Below are 13,996 nucleotides of genomic sequence, written 5' to 3'. Positions count from 1 at the left end.
AATAACGCTGACAGGCGTATAGCATAGACATCACTAAGTATCTCTACAGTGGACTTGAGTTTTGTTTGCAAGAAAAACAAATTGCATGAAGCTTTTCTATTTCTGAGCAGACTGGCAAAATCTATTTAAACTTCATTCTGTTATGTAAAAAGTCTAGTGATGTACAAGATACTATGGGACAGAACTATTTTCAGAGATCTTCAAATCTTTTAGTTAGGATGTGCACTTGGAAAAACAGAGCATTTACAAAGCTATTCCAAGTGGGAAGATCTAGGCATTGTTTAATCTTCTGAACTTTGTTAATGAGATGGTTTGTAAGTTTAAAAACTATAGCCATATCTAGCTTAGCAGTAAACTTCTTTAATATGTTAACATTTAGAGATATAGGGCAGGATCTATACTAATCATGACCATTGAAATGTATGAGGGTTGTTAGTTATGTCCCATTTATTCCAGTGGTGCTTAGTCATGGCTTTACTTGTTCTGGATCCTGCCCTTGGATTTTAAAATGTATACACCTAGGTTTTTAATTCTTCCACAGTTTTGTCAAGCACTTCAGTAATTGGTTATATGAAAATACATTTAAATATTTAGACACCAGCTCCACTTCAAGTCATTCAGTGGATCAATATTTCTTGTGCTTCAAAACACCTTTATTTTAGCTAATAATGCTTTAGCTCATAATGGTGTTAAGCTGCTAAATTGCTTAAGAGACAGAGATCAGAGTGTTTCATGATCACAGATGCATGTATATTCTGAAATAGGCACCATTTTGACTAGTGAATCTGGCTTAATTTTTGTTCCAGGTAGCAATGAGGACAAAACAGCACTTTTTGAAAGAAGACTGGGAAGTTTTCAAACAGAAGCGTTTTATTGAACAGGTAAAGTTCTTGCATCACCTAATTGTGTATGAATAATTAAATATCCTTCCCATGTTCCGTGATGGCAGGAACATACTGACTTTTCTTCAGATTCCCCCATGCAATAGAATGTTTGGTCCATTATGGCTAACACTGTAGTAAAAGATGCCCACCTCAGGCCTTGTATGCTATACATCTTGTATAATGGCCATATGTGATGAATTAATCGGCACATTACTTGTTCTCCCATGGCTTTAAAACCCTATGACTCTGATTAAAACTCTTAACTATGTCTACAATGGATCTGGGGTGTGATCCGTTGAATCCATTAGAATGGGTTCTGCGCCTGCGCAGAAGCCTCTCGATGTCGAGTTCCGCAGCTCCTTTAAGGCGCCTGCGTCCCACCCCACGTGACCACGTGTCTATTTAAGACGGGAGGAAGTGCAGGCACCTCAGTTCCTTTGTGACCGCCGTGGAGATCGGTACACCGATTTCTATGGCTCCTCGTACTGGTTCCTTAGCTATTCTATTCAGATTCTACTGTCTTACTACGGATTTCTGACTACGGACTGCCCTTTGACTACGCTTTTGGACTTGCCTTTTAACTGACGACGGATTTGACTGATATTCGGCTTTTCGACATTGGACTGTTTCACTGACCACATTTGTGAGTACCGGACTGCTTGTTTTCGTGACCTTTAAAAAAAAAAAGGGAAAAAAAGATACCCCAAAGTCTTAAAAGACCTTCTTAAAAGACGCTCTGAAAAATGTAAAGCGAAATTGCCCTCTCAAGATGCCCATAATCTCTGTTTGTTCTGTTTGAGCGAGGCTCACAACACTATGTTGTGTAAAATTTGCCAGTCTTTCTCCAAGCAAACACAGAGAAATCGGGAACTACACTTGAGGGCTTCACTGTACCATGATGTTTTGGCTTGAGGGACCTGGTAGCTACCCAGTCTAAAACCTCGAAGCCCACCGAAAGACCCCCACATGCCTTGAAAAGGCAGGGGGATAAAATGGCAGCCGCGACTGATCCCGCCAAAAGTGCCAAAAAGCTGTTGACACCGAGCTCTACACCATCACCCAGCTTGGCCCAGGATGTACTGTTCGTCTCTGATTCGAAGCCATTGACGCCGACACATCCGGCGTCCAAGCAATCCTCTGGATCGAAGCCGTCAACACCGACGCGCCTGACATAGAAAAAGAAGAGGTCTTCTGTATTGAAACCTTCTACACTGACACAGTCGGCATCGATACAATCACCTTCCATGTCGAAGCCTTCAACACCGACTGACACGGAATCGAGACTGAAGACTTTGTTATCGAGCGAGACGGCATCGAGAGAACTTTCCAATACAATGCGGTCGGCTGAACCAGTGATACCCGACGCGCTACCGTCAATGTCGACATTCTTGATACTGACAGGAAGGGATTTGATGCCAGCACCGACACCGATCAAGTCCCCTTCGACATCCAGAGATATCCAGCAGGCATTGGCCCTGAACACACCGGCCCTGATATCTACCATCATCCCTCACTTTAGGGCTCCTATCACATTCGCCCTTGAGCATGAGGATCTATCCGATAATGAGGGAGCATCATTGGATCCAGGCACAGCTCAGTCTCTTCTGAATATGCTGGAATCCAATACTACCACACCATCTACCTTTAAAGGTTTTCCACGCTCGGAAGAGGAAGCTCCTCCTGAACCCGTGGATCTGGTACGGGATCCGTTGAATCCATTAGAATGGGTTCTGCGCCTGCGCGGAAGCCTCTCGGTGTCGAGTTTTCACAGATCCTTTCCGGTGCCTGCGCCCCGCCCCACGTGACCACGTGGCTATTTAAGGCAGGAGGAAGTGCAGGCATCTCAGTTCCTTTGCGACCGCCGTAGAGATCACTCAGTTTCTGCGGCTCCTTTGTGTTTCCTTGGCTTTTCTACAACATTTCTACTGGCTTTGACTAACAGACTGACTTGGGACTATTCTTTGCCTACTATCAAACTGATTATCACCTGCTGACCCGGACTGTGACGATTTCGCTTTTCTCAAACCTTCCAACGTGACGAAAGATTGGACGGATTTATTGGCTACAGACATCGGATTTGGAATAAAATGGACGCCCCTAAAGGAAAGAAAAACTTAAACACTGCACTAAGTGCAACGCTAAATTGCCCTCTCAAGACCGCCACAGCCTTTGTTTGCTGTGCCTAGGGGAGGCTCACATAAGTTCAGCCTGCACTATTTGCAAGTCTTTTTCAAAGCAAACAAGGAGGAATAGGGAACTCCGTCTCTGTGCTTCTCTTTACGATGATGTGTTATCTGCGCCCTCCTCAGCGGCGAAATCACCTCAGCCACATGGCTCAAAGGACCTGGGCTTGGCCCAGTCTAAAACTTCGATGCCCGACACTAAAGCCCCTAAGTCCTCGAAGAGGCCGGGCGACAAAATGGCGGTCCGACTCATCCCGCCAAAAAGAAAAAGTAGGCCATATTGGAATTGACCCCGTCGCCGAGATCGGCTCAGGACGTCGAGATTCCATCAGCATTGAAGACAAGCTCAATCAGAATGGAGTCGGGTCCTTCGATGCCTGAGCCGCCAATTCTCTTGATACCGACGGATGCTACGACATCGACCAAGCCAATACCGACTGCATCGAAACCAAGAACGGAACCTTGCCTCATGCCGACAATGTCGATATCGACAGTTTCAGTACACTCGACATCGAGGGATTTGGAAATTTCGACATCGATGTCCACATTGAAACCGACAACTGCTATTTTAATAGAGCCACCTACGGCTTCCATGTCGACTCCGAGGCCATGAACGTTCTTGATACCGAGGACAAAAGACTTAGTACCTGCACCGATGCCTATCCGCTCACCATCGATATCGAAGGAAGAGGTCCAAGCAGCTGCTCTTAAAACCCCAACGAACATCACCATGGTAACCCCTAAGTTCCATGTGCCTATGACCTTTGCACTAGAGGATGCTGATGCACAGGACATTGAAGCTCCACCTATAGACCCCCTCCTGAGGATGTTGGACTCGACCACCACTACATCTTCTGCATTCCAGGGTTTTCAGCATCAGGAAGTGGATGCTACTGGAACTGCTTCACATATACTCACAGCCACGCAACTCACGATGTCAACCCCTTGGCACACATGCGGCTTTAGTCATCAGGTGTCTCCGTCACGGGAAACAGCATTGCCAGGTGCAGTGTTGCCCGGTGCTACATACGACTTCCAAGAGGACCGAGCGTGGCGCATGAGACAGCCTCCAACACCAGAGCTGTCTTCTGCTGCAGCTCCTCCTAAAAGATTCTTTTCAACTATGGGCACTCAAACAACTACTCGTACTGCCTCAGTGGCTACTCAGACCTCTTCAACAATTTCCAAGTCAACAGGTTCACAGACAGATGTTCAATCTCCTTTGAAGTGTGGAACAGCCCATTGCAACTACCTGGATATTGCCTCCCCCCCAGAACACCGGGGAGGATTTAGTTCCAGCCTACAACATCTTACAGCCGTCCACACTAGCCACCAACTCCATCAGGCTGGCAAGTCATGCGAAAGCATGGCACAACATAACATCAGATCGATGGGTCTTGAAGATTGTGTCCTCCGGTTACGCGATAGAGTTCAAGTCCAGGCCATTGTTCAGGGGCATTCGCTTCACGACAGCGACACCGGCCTTACTCCAGGAAGTTCAGGAACTCCTTCAAAAAAAGGCAGTAGTACCAGTGCGATGGGCAAATTGACGGGAAGGATTCTACTCCCGTTACTTCCAGATACCAAAGAGGGACGGTGGGATTCAACCAATTATGGACTTGAGACATCTGAACAAGTTCATCCATGTGAAAAAGTATCGAATGACGACGTTACAGGACATCCTACCTCTTCTACATCTCGAGAGGTGGCTTGTGACGTTAGATTTAAAGGATGCCTACTTTCACATTGGAATCCGGCCATCTTGTCAGAAGTATTTGCGGTTTACTGTGGGGAATTCACTTTACCAGTACCAAGTCCTGCCGTTTGGACTGTGCACGGCACCCCGTGTGTTCACCAAATGCATGGCGGTTGTAGTCGCCCATCTGAGAACAAAGGGTTTAAAACTGTACCCGTACCTGGACGACTGGCTGCTGTACTCAACAGACAAAGAGGAGTTACTTTCGCAAATACGGTACATGTTACGCCTTCTCCAAGACCTAGAAATACAGGTGGAAAAAGTCCAACCTGACTCCGGTACCGACCATATCGTTCATAGGGGCCTCGAAGGGGAGGGCTTTTCTCCCAGAAGACCGATACCTGACCATCACGTCGCTGGTTCGAGAATTTCAAACCGCGCCTTCTCAAACAGCATGGCACATACAGCGGCTATTAGGCCTGATGGCCTCTTGCAGGTCAACTGTGCGGTACACATGTTTGAAAATGAGAAAACTACAGTTGTGGTTCCTGTCTGCCTTCAATCTACAACGGGACAACCCCACGAAACTCCTACTGGTGCCGACAACAATCCTTCGATCACTTTCTTGGTGGACGCAGACCTCCAACCTGCTCAGAGGAGTGCTGTTTCAACCTCAACCCCCATCGGTTTGGGTGACAACGGATGCCTCCCTCCTAGGGTGGGGAGGACATTGCAATGCTGCCACGACTCAGGGTCTCTGGACCCGCAATCAACGTCTACTGCACACAAACTTTCTGGAGTTGTTAGCAGTCTTTCAAGCCATGAAGGCCTTCCTCCCAATGCTACGAGGCAGAGTGGTTCAGTTGCAGTTGGACAACACCACTGCCATTGCTTACCTGAACAGCCAAGGGGGCACTGTCTCCAGATCACTCTGTGCACTGAGCATTCAGATCTGGCATTGGTGCATCAAGAACAGTATAACGCCGGTTGCAATGCACATCAAGGGATCAGACAATGTCCTAGCAGGCGATCTCAGCCGCTTGTTCTCTATGGACCGCCACGAATGGGAACTGAACGACCTTTATCTCCAGAGAATATTCGACCTCTGGGGTCATCCTCAGATAGACTTGTTTGCTATGGCTCAGAATACGAAGTGCAAACTGTTCTGCTCTAGGGCGGGGCATGATCCACATTCACTGGGGGATGCGTTCCAACTAGACTGGTCACGCCACCGTGCGTACATGTCCCCCCCCCCCCCGGCCACTGGTGAGCAGAGTAATTGCTCGACTCTGGAGTGTTCCAGCAAAATGCAGCTTGATCACACCGTGGTGGCCATGCCAAGCGTGGTTTCCACATCTACTCAAACTGACTTCACACACGTACCAGAGACTTCCAAACTGCCCAGATCTATTAATTCAGGAGGGAGGCAGAGTATTACGTCCCGAGGTTCTCACTCTGCAACTGACAGTGTGGTGGATCGACTGCTAAAAAAGATCCTACTGAACAAACATAAGTGGTCTACGAGACGAAACTATGCCAGCAAGTGGAAACGGTTTGCTGTTTACGCAGAGACTCACGGGTTCCGTCCCAGGCAGGCCTCCTTATGGGAGGTTTTGCTTTACCTGACAAGCCTTAAAACATCCCAATTATCTAACATATCCATACGGGTACACCTAGCGACTCTCTCTTCACGACATCCGGGCTGGGATGGCAAAACACTGTTCTCCCACTCCTCCTGTAAAAGCTTCTTGAGAGGTCTTACAAACCTCTATCCTCCTATACGCAAACCTATAGAGCCTTTGAGCATCTCTCTGGTCCTCTCCGCTCTAACAGAACTATCATTTGAGCCAATGAATTCAACAACACTTAAACATGTGTCCTTGAAAACAGCCTTTTTGGTGGCTATCGCCACGGCTCGCAGGGTGAGTGAACTGACTGCACTCCGTATGGACGTGCCATATGCACGGTTCTACCCAGACAAGGTCCTCCTGCATCTGGACATCACCTTTGTACCTAAAATAGTTTCAGATTTCCACGTCAACCAAGACATAGTTCTACCTACTTTCTTCAAATCCCTCTCCACACCTTTGGAGAAGGCTCTCCATTCATTGGATGTTCGCAGGGCATTGCTATATTATCTCTCGAGGACTAAAGCATTTAGAAAGACAAAGAAACTCCTGGTGTCATAAAGGCTCTACTATGGGTCAAGCACTATCCAGACAGCGCCTATCTCATTGGCTAGTAGAGATTATTCGCCTGGCCTACTCAATACAGAAGATACCAGCCCCGAAATCCATCAAAGCACATTCAACGAGGGCATTTGGCGCTTCTGCAGCCTTCCTGTCGGGCGTCTCTTTCCCTGATATTTGTAAGGCTGCTACCTGGTCTTCAGAAGAACTGTTTGTGAAGCACTATGCTATAGACCTGCGCTCTGCAGCAGAGGCGAACTATGGGAGAGGTGTTCTTAAAAGGGTGTTACAATGATCCACTGCTCCCTCCTCCTGTTGGAGCTTACTAAACACCCATTCTAATGGATTGAACGGATCCCGTACCAGATAAACAAGTTGCTCACCTGTAACTGATGATCTGTTAGAGATCCGTTGATATCCATTAGACCCTCCCTACCTCCCCTCTGCAGTGGACCATAGGTCTATCCAGTATAACTTACCATCTATTCGACTGCTTCAGTGGTCTCCAAGGAACTGAGATGCCTGCACTTCCTCCCGCCTTAAATAGCCACATGGTCATGTGGGGCGGGGCGCAGGCGCCAGAAAGGAGCTGTGAAAACTCGACACCGAGAGGCTTCCGCGCAGGTGCAGAACCCATTCTAATGGATATCCACGGATCTCTACCAGATCATCAGTTACAGGTGAGCAACCTGTTTTTTCCGCATCACACATACTAACTGCAACTCAGCTTACTACTCCTACACCATGGCACACCTGTGGATTTAGCCATGCGGTTTCTCCATCAAATGAAAGGGCTTTACCTAGCACATCATCTCCCGGCTTGGACTATGATTTTGGGGGAAAGCAGAGTTTGGCGCGTAAATGCACTACCAATTCGTAGTCTCTCAGCAGGTGATGCACCTTCTGCCCCGAACCTGAAACAACATTCCTCCATTGCTACACAGACTGGAATGCCATTACAGCATTCTTCCATCGCAACACAGACTCGGGTGCCATTGTCTATGACACATACAGAAACCTCCGTGCTACAGCAGTCTTCCAAAGCCGTACAAACAGAGGAATACACCCCATCTAGCCCATTGCGTCCGCCAGTAACACCCATACCACCAGAGCCACACTCTCCTTCGCTACATGAGACAGAGGACAGCCACCATGGGTCCTCAGATTTTGAATCTGGCGTCGAAACCGTGGAGGCGTATCCCTCGCCTGATGTGGCTACACCTTCAGATGTCTCCCCAACAGAAGAGCTGAAAGCTTATCATCTCCATGTCAAGAACATGGCTGCAGCCCTAGGCCTGGACTTGGCCTCTCAAGTTAAAACAATTGATGACCCAGTATAGAATTTCATGGCCTGGTCCCAGTGGGCCCAACCAGTCGCCCTGCCTCTCCTGCCAGTTATTTCAAATGCTGCTCAATGCGCATGGGCAGTTCCTCACACTTCCACTCAAACATCTAAAAGACTAGAAGGTCTATACCGAGTACAAGAGCAGGACAACACATATCTTTTTAAGCACCCAATGCCCTTATTGACTGTGCTACCACTTCACGTTCTGGAAAACGGCATACTACACCCGCTGACAAAGAAGGCAGAAAACTGGATGTATTAGGCAGAAAATTGTATTCAACTTCTTGCCTCACGGTTAAGGTGGCTAATTATTCGACCTATATGGCAAAATATAGTTACTGCCTTTGGGAAAACCTAGAAAAGGACCTGGACACGCTCTCACTAGACCAACTGAAAGCCCAGTTCAGGAAGACTCTGCAAAGGGCAGGGGATCTGACCTGTCAACAGCTAAGCACAGCTAAACACTTGGCTGAGCCAGAATCTAGATCAATTACAGCAGCAATCACTTTAAGACGTCACGCTTGGCTACACTTGGCCTCTTTACAACAAGATATGAAGGATAAGATTGAAGGTCTGCCTTTTGATGGCAAAGGCTTATTCTCCGAAGAGACCGATGCAACTATGGAAAAGATGAAAAAATCCAAGTTCACCACGAAAACTTTCATCTCAACTTCCTCTGCCTCCACATCATATACGATGAAACAGATAAATTTCTATCGTCCCCGTACGAGCTATAGACCACAGGAAAGAAGGGACTATCGTAAAACCTTTCAACCCTTTTCAAAGCGGACCACACAACAAAAGAACCAATACTCCTCTGTCCAACGCAACAAACAGGGAGAGAGCAACAAACAGCGTCTTTGAGATTCAGGACAGCCCATCGCACACCCAAACATCTGCTCAACTGCTTCTTCTGACGCCTCACATCAAATGGGAGGAGACATTGTGGGCCTACAACATCCATGTGCTGACTCCAATAGCCAACACCACCACCAGATTGGCAAGTCATGCGCAAGCATGGCGCCACATAACATCAGATTGCTGGGTCTTGAAAATTGTCATGTCAAGCTATACGATAGAGTTCAAGACTCGTCCACAATTTCGGGGCCTACGTTTCACGAAGGCGACTCCTGCCTTGCTGCAAGAAGCACAAGAACTCCTACAAAAGAAAGCAATCACCCGGGTGCAATGGGCCCACCGGCGGGAGGGCTTCTACTCCTGCTACTTCCAAGTTCCGAAGAAGGATGGTGGACTCCGGCCGATAATGGACCTGAGACGTCTCAAATTCGTACAAGTAAAAAAGTATCGGATGACAACGTTACAAGACATTCTACCACTTCTGTTTCAGGAGCGCAAGCTTGTGATGTTAGATCTAAAAGATGCTTATTTTCATATAGGAATCCGCCCTTCCTACCAGAAGTACCTAAGATTCACCGTAGGCACCACAGTCTACCAATACCAAGTCCTGCCCTTCGGACTCTGCACGGCCCCTCGTGTAGTCACCAAATGCATGGTGGTGATAGTGGCCCATCTCAGAACGAAAGACCTGAAGATATACCCGTATCTCGACGACTGGCTCCTGACATCGCAAGACAAAGAAGAGTTACTTTCACAGATAAAGTATATGTTATATCTCCTCAAGGACTTGGAGATCCAGATAAACTGGAAAAAATCTCATCTGACTCCAATGTCCACCATATCTTACATAGGGACAGTGTTGGACACCGTTGCGGGACGGGCCTTCTTGCCGGAGGACCGCTATCCGACGATTACAAGTCTGGTTCATCAATTCCAAACCTCCCCAGTACAGCCAGCACGACAAATCCAACGCTTACTGGGTCTGATGGCCTCATGCAATTCGACAGTTTGTTACACACGGCTGAAGATGAGGAAGCTTCAACTTTGGTTCCTGTCTTCTTTCCATTCGCACAGAGACGATCCCACGAACAACTTGTTGATACCTCTGTCAATTCTAAGGTCCCTCTCTTGGTGGACTCGGAGTATCAATGTTCTAAGGGGGATCCCATTTCGATTACAGCCCCCGTCGGTGTGGTTAACGACTGATGCTTCGCTCAGAGGTTGGAGAGGTCATTGCAATTCAAGAGTGGCACAAGGTTTGTGGACCAGGACCCAGCGGCTACTTCACATAAATTTCTTGGAACTTCTTGCAGTCTTCCAAGCCATGAAGGCTTTCCTCCCGATGCTCAGAGGTCGGGTAGTACAATTGCACTTGGACAACACCACTGCAATTGCCTACATCAGCTGTCAAGGGGGGACAGTGTCCAGATCTCTTTGCGGGCTCAGCATTCAGATTTGGCATTGGTGCATCAGGAACAGCATCACCCCTATAGCCCTACACATCAAGGGATTGGACAACGTTCTGGTGGACGACCTGAGCCGGACCTTCTGCACAGACACCCGTCACGAGTGGGAACTGAACAACCGCTACTTGTGGCCGATATTTGACCTCTGTGGGTCCCCGGAGATAGACTTATTTGCTACAGCACAAAATGCAAAGTGCAGATGCTACTGCTCGAGAGCGGGCTACGACCCCTTCTCCATGGGGGATGTGTTCCAGATAGACTGGTCACTGTACCTGAGTTACATGTTCCTGCAGTTGCCCTTGGTGAGCAGGGTAGTGGCAAAGATTCTAGAAGGACCTCTAAAATGCATTCTGATTACACCGTGGTGGCCCCGCCAAGCGTAGTTTCCATATCTACTCAAACTCTCTTCTCACACTTACAAGAGACTTCCTGCCTATCCGGACCTGTTACTACAGGAAGACGGCCTGGTGCTTCACCCAGGGGTCCTGACCCTACAACTCATAGCGTGGAGGATCGGCTTTTGAGAAAGATACTGCTAAATGAACGGAAACCCTCCACTAGGAAGAATTATGCAGGCAAGTGGAAGCGATTCACCACCTATGCTGTGAAACATGGCTTCCGTCCATTAAGAGTATCAGTCCATCAGATCCTTCTCTACCTTACCACACTTAAAACCACAAACCTTTCTAATGTCTCTATAAAGGTACACCTAGCTGCACTGTCCGCTAAACATCCAGGATGGGATGGCAAGATGGTTTTTCCTCACCCTTCCTGCAAAAGCTTCCTGAAGGGGGTCTCTAACCTATATCCTCCTGTTTGGCAACCGATAGAACCATGGAGCATATCATTAGTCCTAACAGAGCCTCCTTTCGAACCACTTAGGACGGCTAGTCTAAAGTTAACGTCCCTAAAGACTGTGTTCTTGGTAGCTATTACTACGGCCCGTAGAGTGAGCGAACTTACAGCTCTATGCATGGATGTGCCATATGCCCGTTTTTACCAAGACAAAGTGCTCTTATGCCCTGACATCTCCTTCTTACCAAAAATAGTGTCAGATTTCCATATCAACCAGGACATTGTACTGCCAACTTTCTTTAAGTCCCCTACTTCTGCTTTAGAAAAGGCCTTACACTCTTTGGATGTCCGCAGGACTCTGTTATATTACCTCTCAAAAACCAAACCGATGAGGAAAACAAAGAATCTCTTTATTTCTTACAAGGGAAAGTCAATGGGACGGGCCTTGTCCTGTCAAAGGCTCTCTCATTGGCTGGTGGAAACCATCTTAATGGCCTACACGCTGCAAAAAGTTGATCCCCCTAGGTCCATTAAAGTACATCCAACTAGGGCCTATGGGTCCTCGGCAGCACATCTATCTGGCATATCTTTCCATGATATTTGTAAGGCCGCTACTTGGTCTTCCGAACAGCATTTTGTGAGGCATTATGCTATTGACTTACATTCTGCAGCAGAGGCAAATTTTGGGAGAGGTGTTCTCAAAAGGGTGTTGCAATGATTCTACTGCTCCCTTCTCCTTATGGAGCTAACTAAACACCCATTCTAATGGATTCAGCTTATCACGCCCCAGATAAACAGGTTGCTCACCTGTAACTGATGATCTGGTAGTGATCCATTGACATCCATTAGACCCTCCCAAACCTCTCCTCCACAGTAGTACTATTTCTACAGTAGAACTTACCTGCCACACCAGATGTTACGACTGCCTCAGCGGTCTCCAAGGAACCGAGGTGCCTGCCCTTCCTCCCGCCTTAAATAGCCATGTGGTCACGTGGGGCGGGATGCATGCGCCTTACAGGAGCTGTGGAACTCGACACAGAGAGGCTTCCGCGCACGCGCAGAACCCATTCTAATGGATGTCAACGGATCACTACCAGATCATCAGTTACAGGTGAGCAACCTGTTTTTCTACTCACATATCTGCACAACATTAAGCAGGCAAATCATTAAGGCCTAAAAGCTTGTTTTCCTTAAGATTCTTAATTTCCAGTTCAAAGAACTCATTTTTAAATGAGTGTTACCCTCTGCAAACTTTAAAATAATCACCTGACTTGTTCTTTGCAATAGACAATACTTCTGGGTTTTCAGATGAGTAGTTCTCCTGTTACCTCTGAAAATAAAGCTATCGTCTCCAAGTTGGATTTTAATATTGGATATAATGTCAGTTACTTTAAAGCAATGTATTTGTAAGTATAACTTTCAACAAAACAACCAGCAGGAAAAATGCATTCTCTCTCTCTCATGGAGTCATTGGTCTCTAAGTTCCTTCCTCTGCAATTGTAGCTCTCTGTAACCATCCTCTCACATTACTATTTATTTCTATTTTCACCACAATCTTCTCTTTTCAGGTTCTTTTGCTTAGGCTGTGGTTGGATAGTCTTGCATAGGCATCTCTGCATTCAGGTGTCCTATCTAGTTACCTCTGAACTGCTTTACTAAGTTTAGTCCAGTCAACTAAACTGTGCCCTCCCCCAACCCCAAAAAACTTAGACACAACTTGTTTTACTCACAATTCTTCTGTCTTGAAACACACTTACAACTTGAGCCTGTGGTCTATCAAGATGGCCAGTATTGCACTTAGGTTTGCAACAAGTGCAAGAGTAGATGATATCTTGGGTTCACCCAGCAATGCACTAACAATCTTGAAAGAAGAGCAAATATAGCAGCAACTCACACATAAATTACACACACCTACCCACCCACCAAACATTATGTTACTCTGGTAGCCATTTCTATGCATAATTAGGAAGTAATGCCATGATAACTTGTAGAAACATTACCTTCAAAAATCTAAAAAATTGGCAGCCATACTTTACATTAATATACCCCTTTTGGGCTTTCCTAAAAGACTTCCAAAGATTTGCCAACAAACCAGCAAAATGCCCTGCCCTGTTCCTGACCATCCATCTCCGGTCCCGAGTACTTGAATCATCCAACTGGTGTATTTCTGTTGATTTATTTCTAGTGTGGGTCACACTCTTATAAATGTCCCATCCAATTCTAATAAACATATCAGAGGTTTTTAAATTAATAGATGCTCAACCTTTTTGCTTTTGAGCACTGGAACAAAGTAAAATAAAATCACACTTTACAATCTTTATATCTGTTTACTTCAAATCCTTTTAATTTTTGTTTCATCAAACTAAATCATGATTTAACTCTTTAGTGGTGATTGATTGATTGATTGATTGATTGATTTTATTAAGTGCCATCAAGTCAGTGTCTACTCTTAACGACCACAGATAGATAGATAAGTTTATTTGGTCATTGACCAGCAAACATTTACAATAAACCAGTACGTATTTTACAAATAATGTAACAAAACCTGGCCATAACAAAGATAATATCAGTGTCCACATT

The 13,996-nt window shown here is 46.4% G+C and overlaps 1 protein-coding gene across 3 annotated transcripts in view; it reads left to right on the top strand.

Moving 5' to 3' along the window:
* FAM193A (family with sequence similarity 193 member A) overlaps positions 1–13,996 on the top strand; it is a 112,688-nt gene that overhangs the window by 11,038 nt on the left and 87,654 nt on the right. For all 3 annotated transcript variants that reach the window (XM_053242902.1, XM_053242903.1, XM_053242904.1), the window contains one exon: positions 807–881. In XM_053242902.1, coding sequence (XP_053098877.1) covers positions 807–881 — 75 coding nt within the window. The remainder of the gene's footprint in view (positions 1–806; positions 882–13,996) is intronic.

Source organism: Hemicordylus capensis, chromosome 4, assembly GCF_027244095.1.
Source record: "Hemicordylus capensis ecotype Gifberg chromosome 4, rHemCap1.1.pri, whole genome shotgun sequence".
Classification (NCBI taxonomy): domain Eukaryota; kingdom Metazoa; phylum Chordata; class Lepidosauria; order Squamata; family Cordylidae; genus Hemicordylus; species Hemicordylus capensis.
This window is presented reverse-complemented; position numbering and strand designations above follow the sequence as displayed.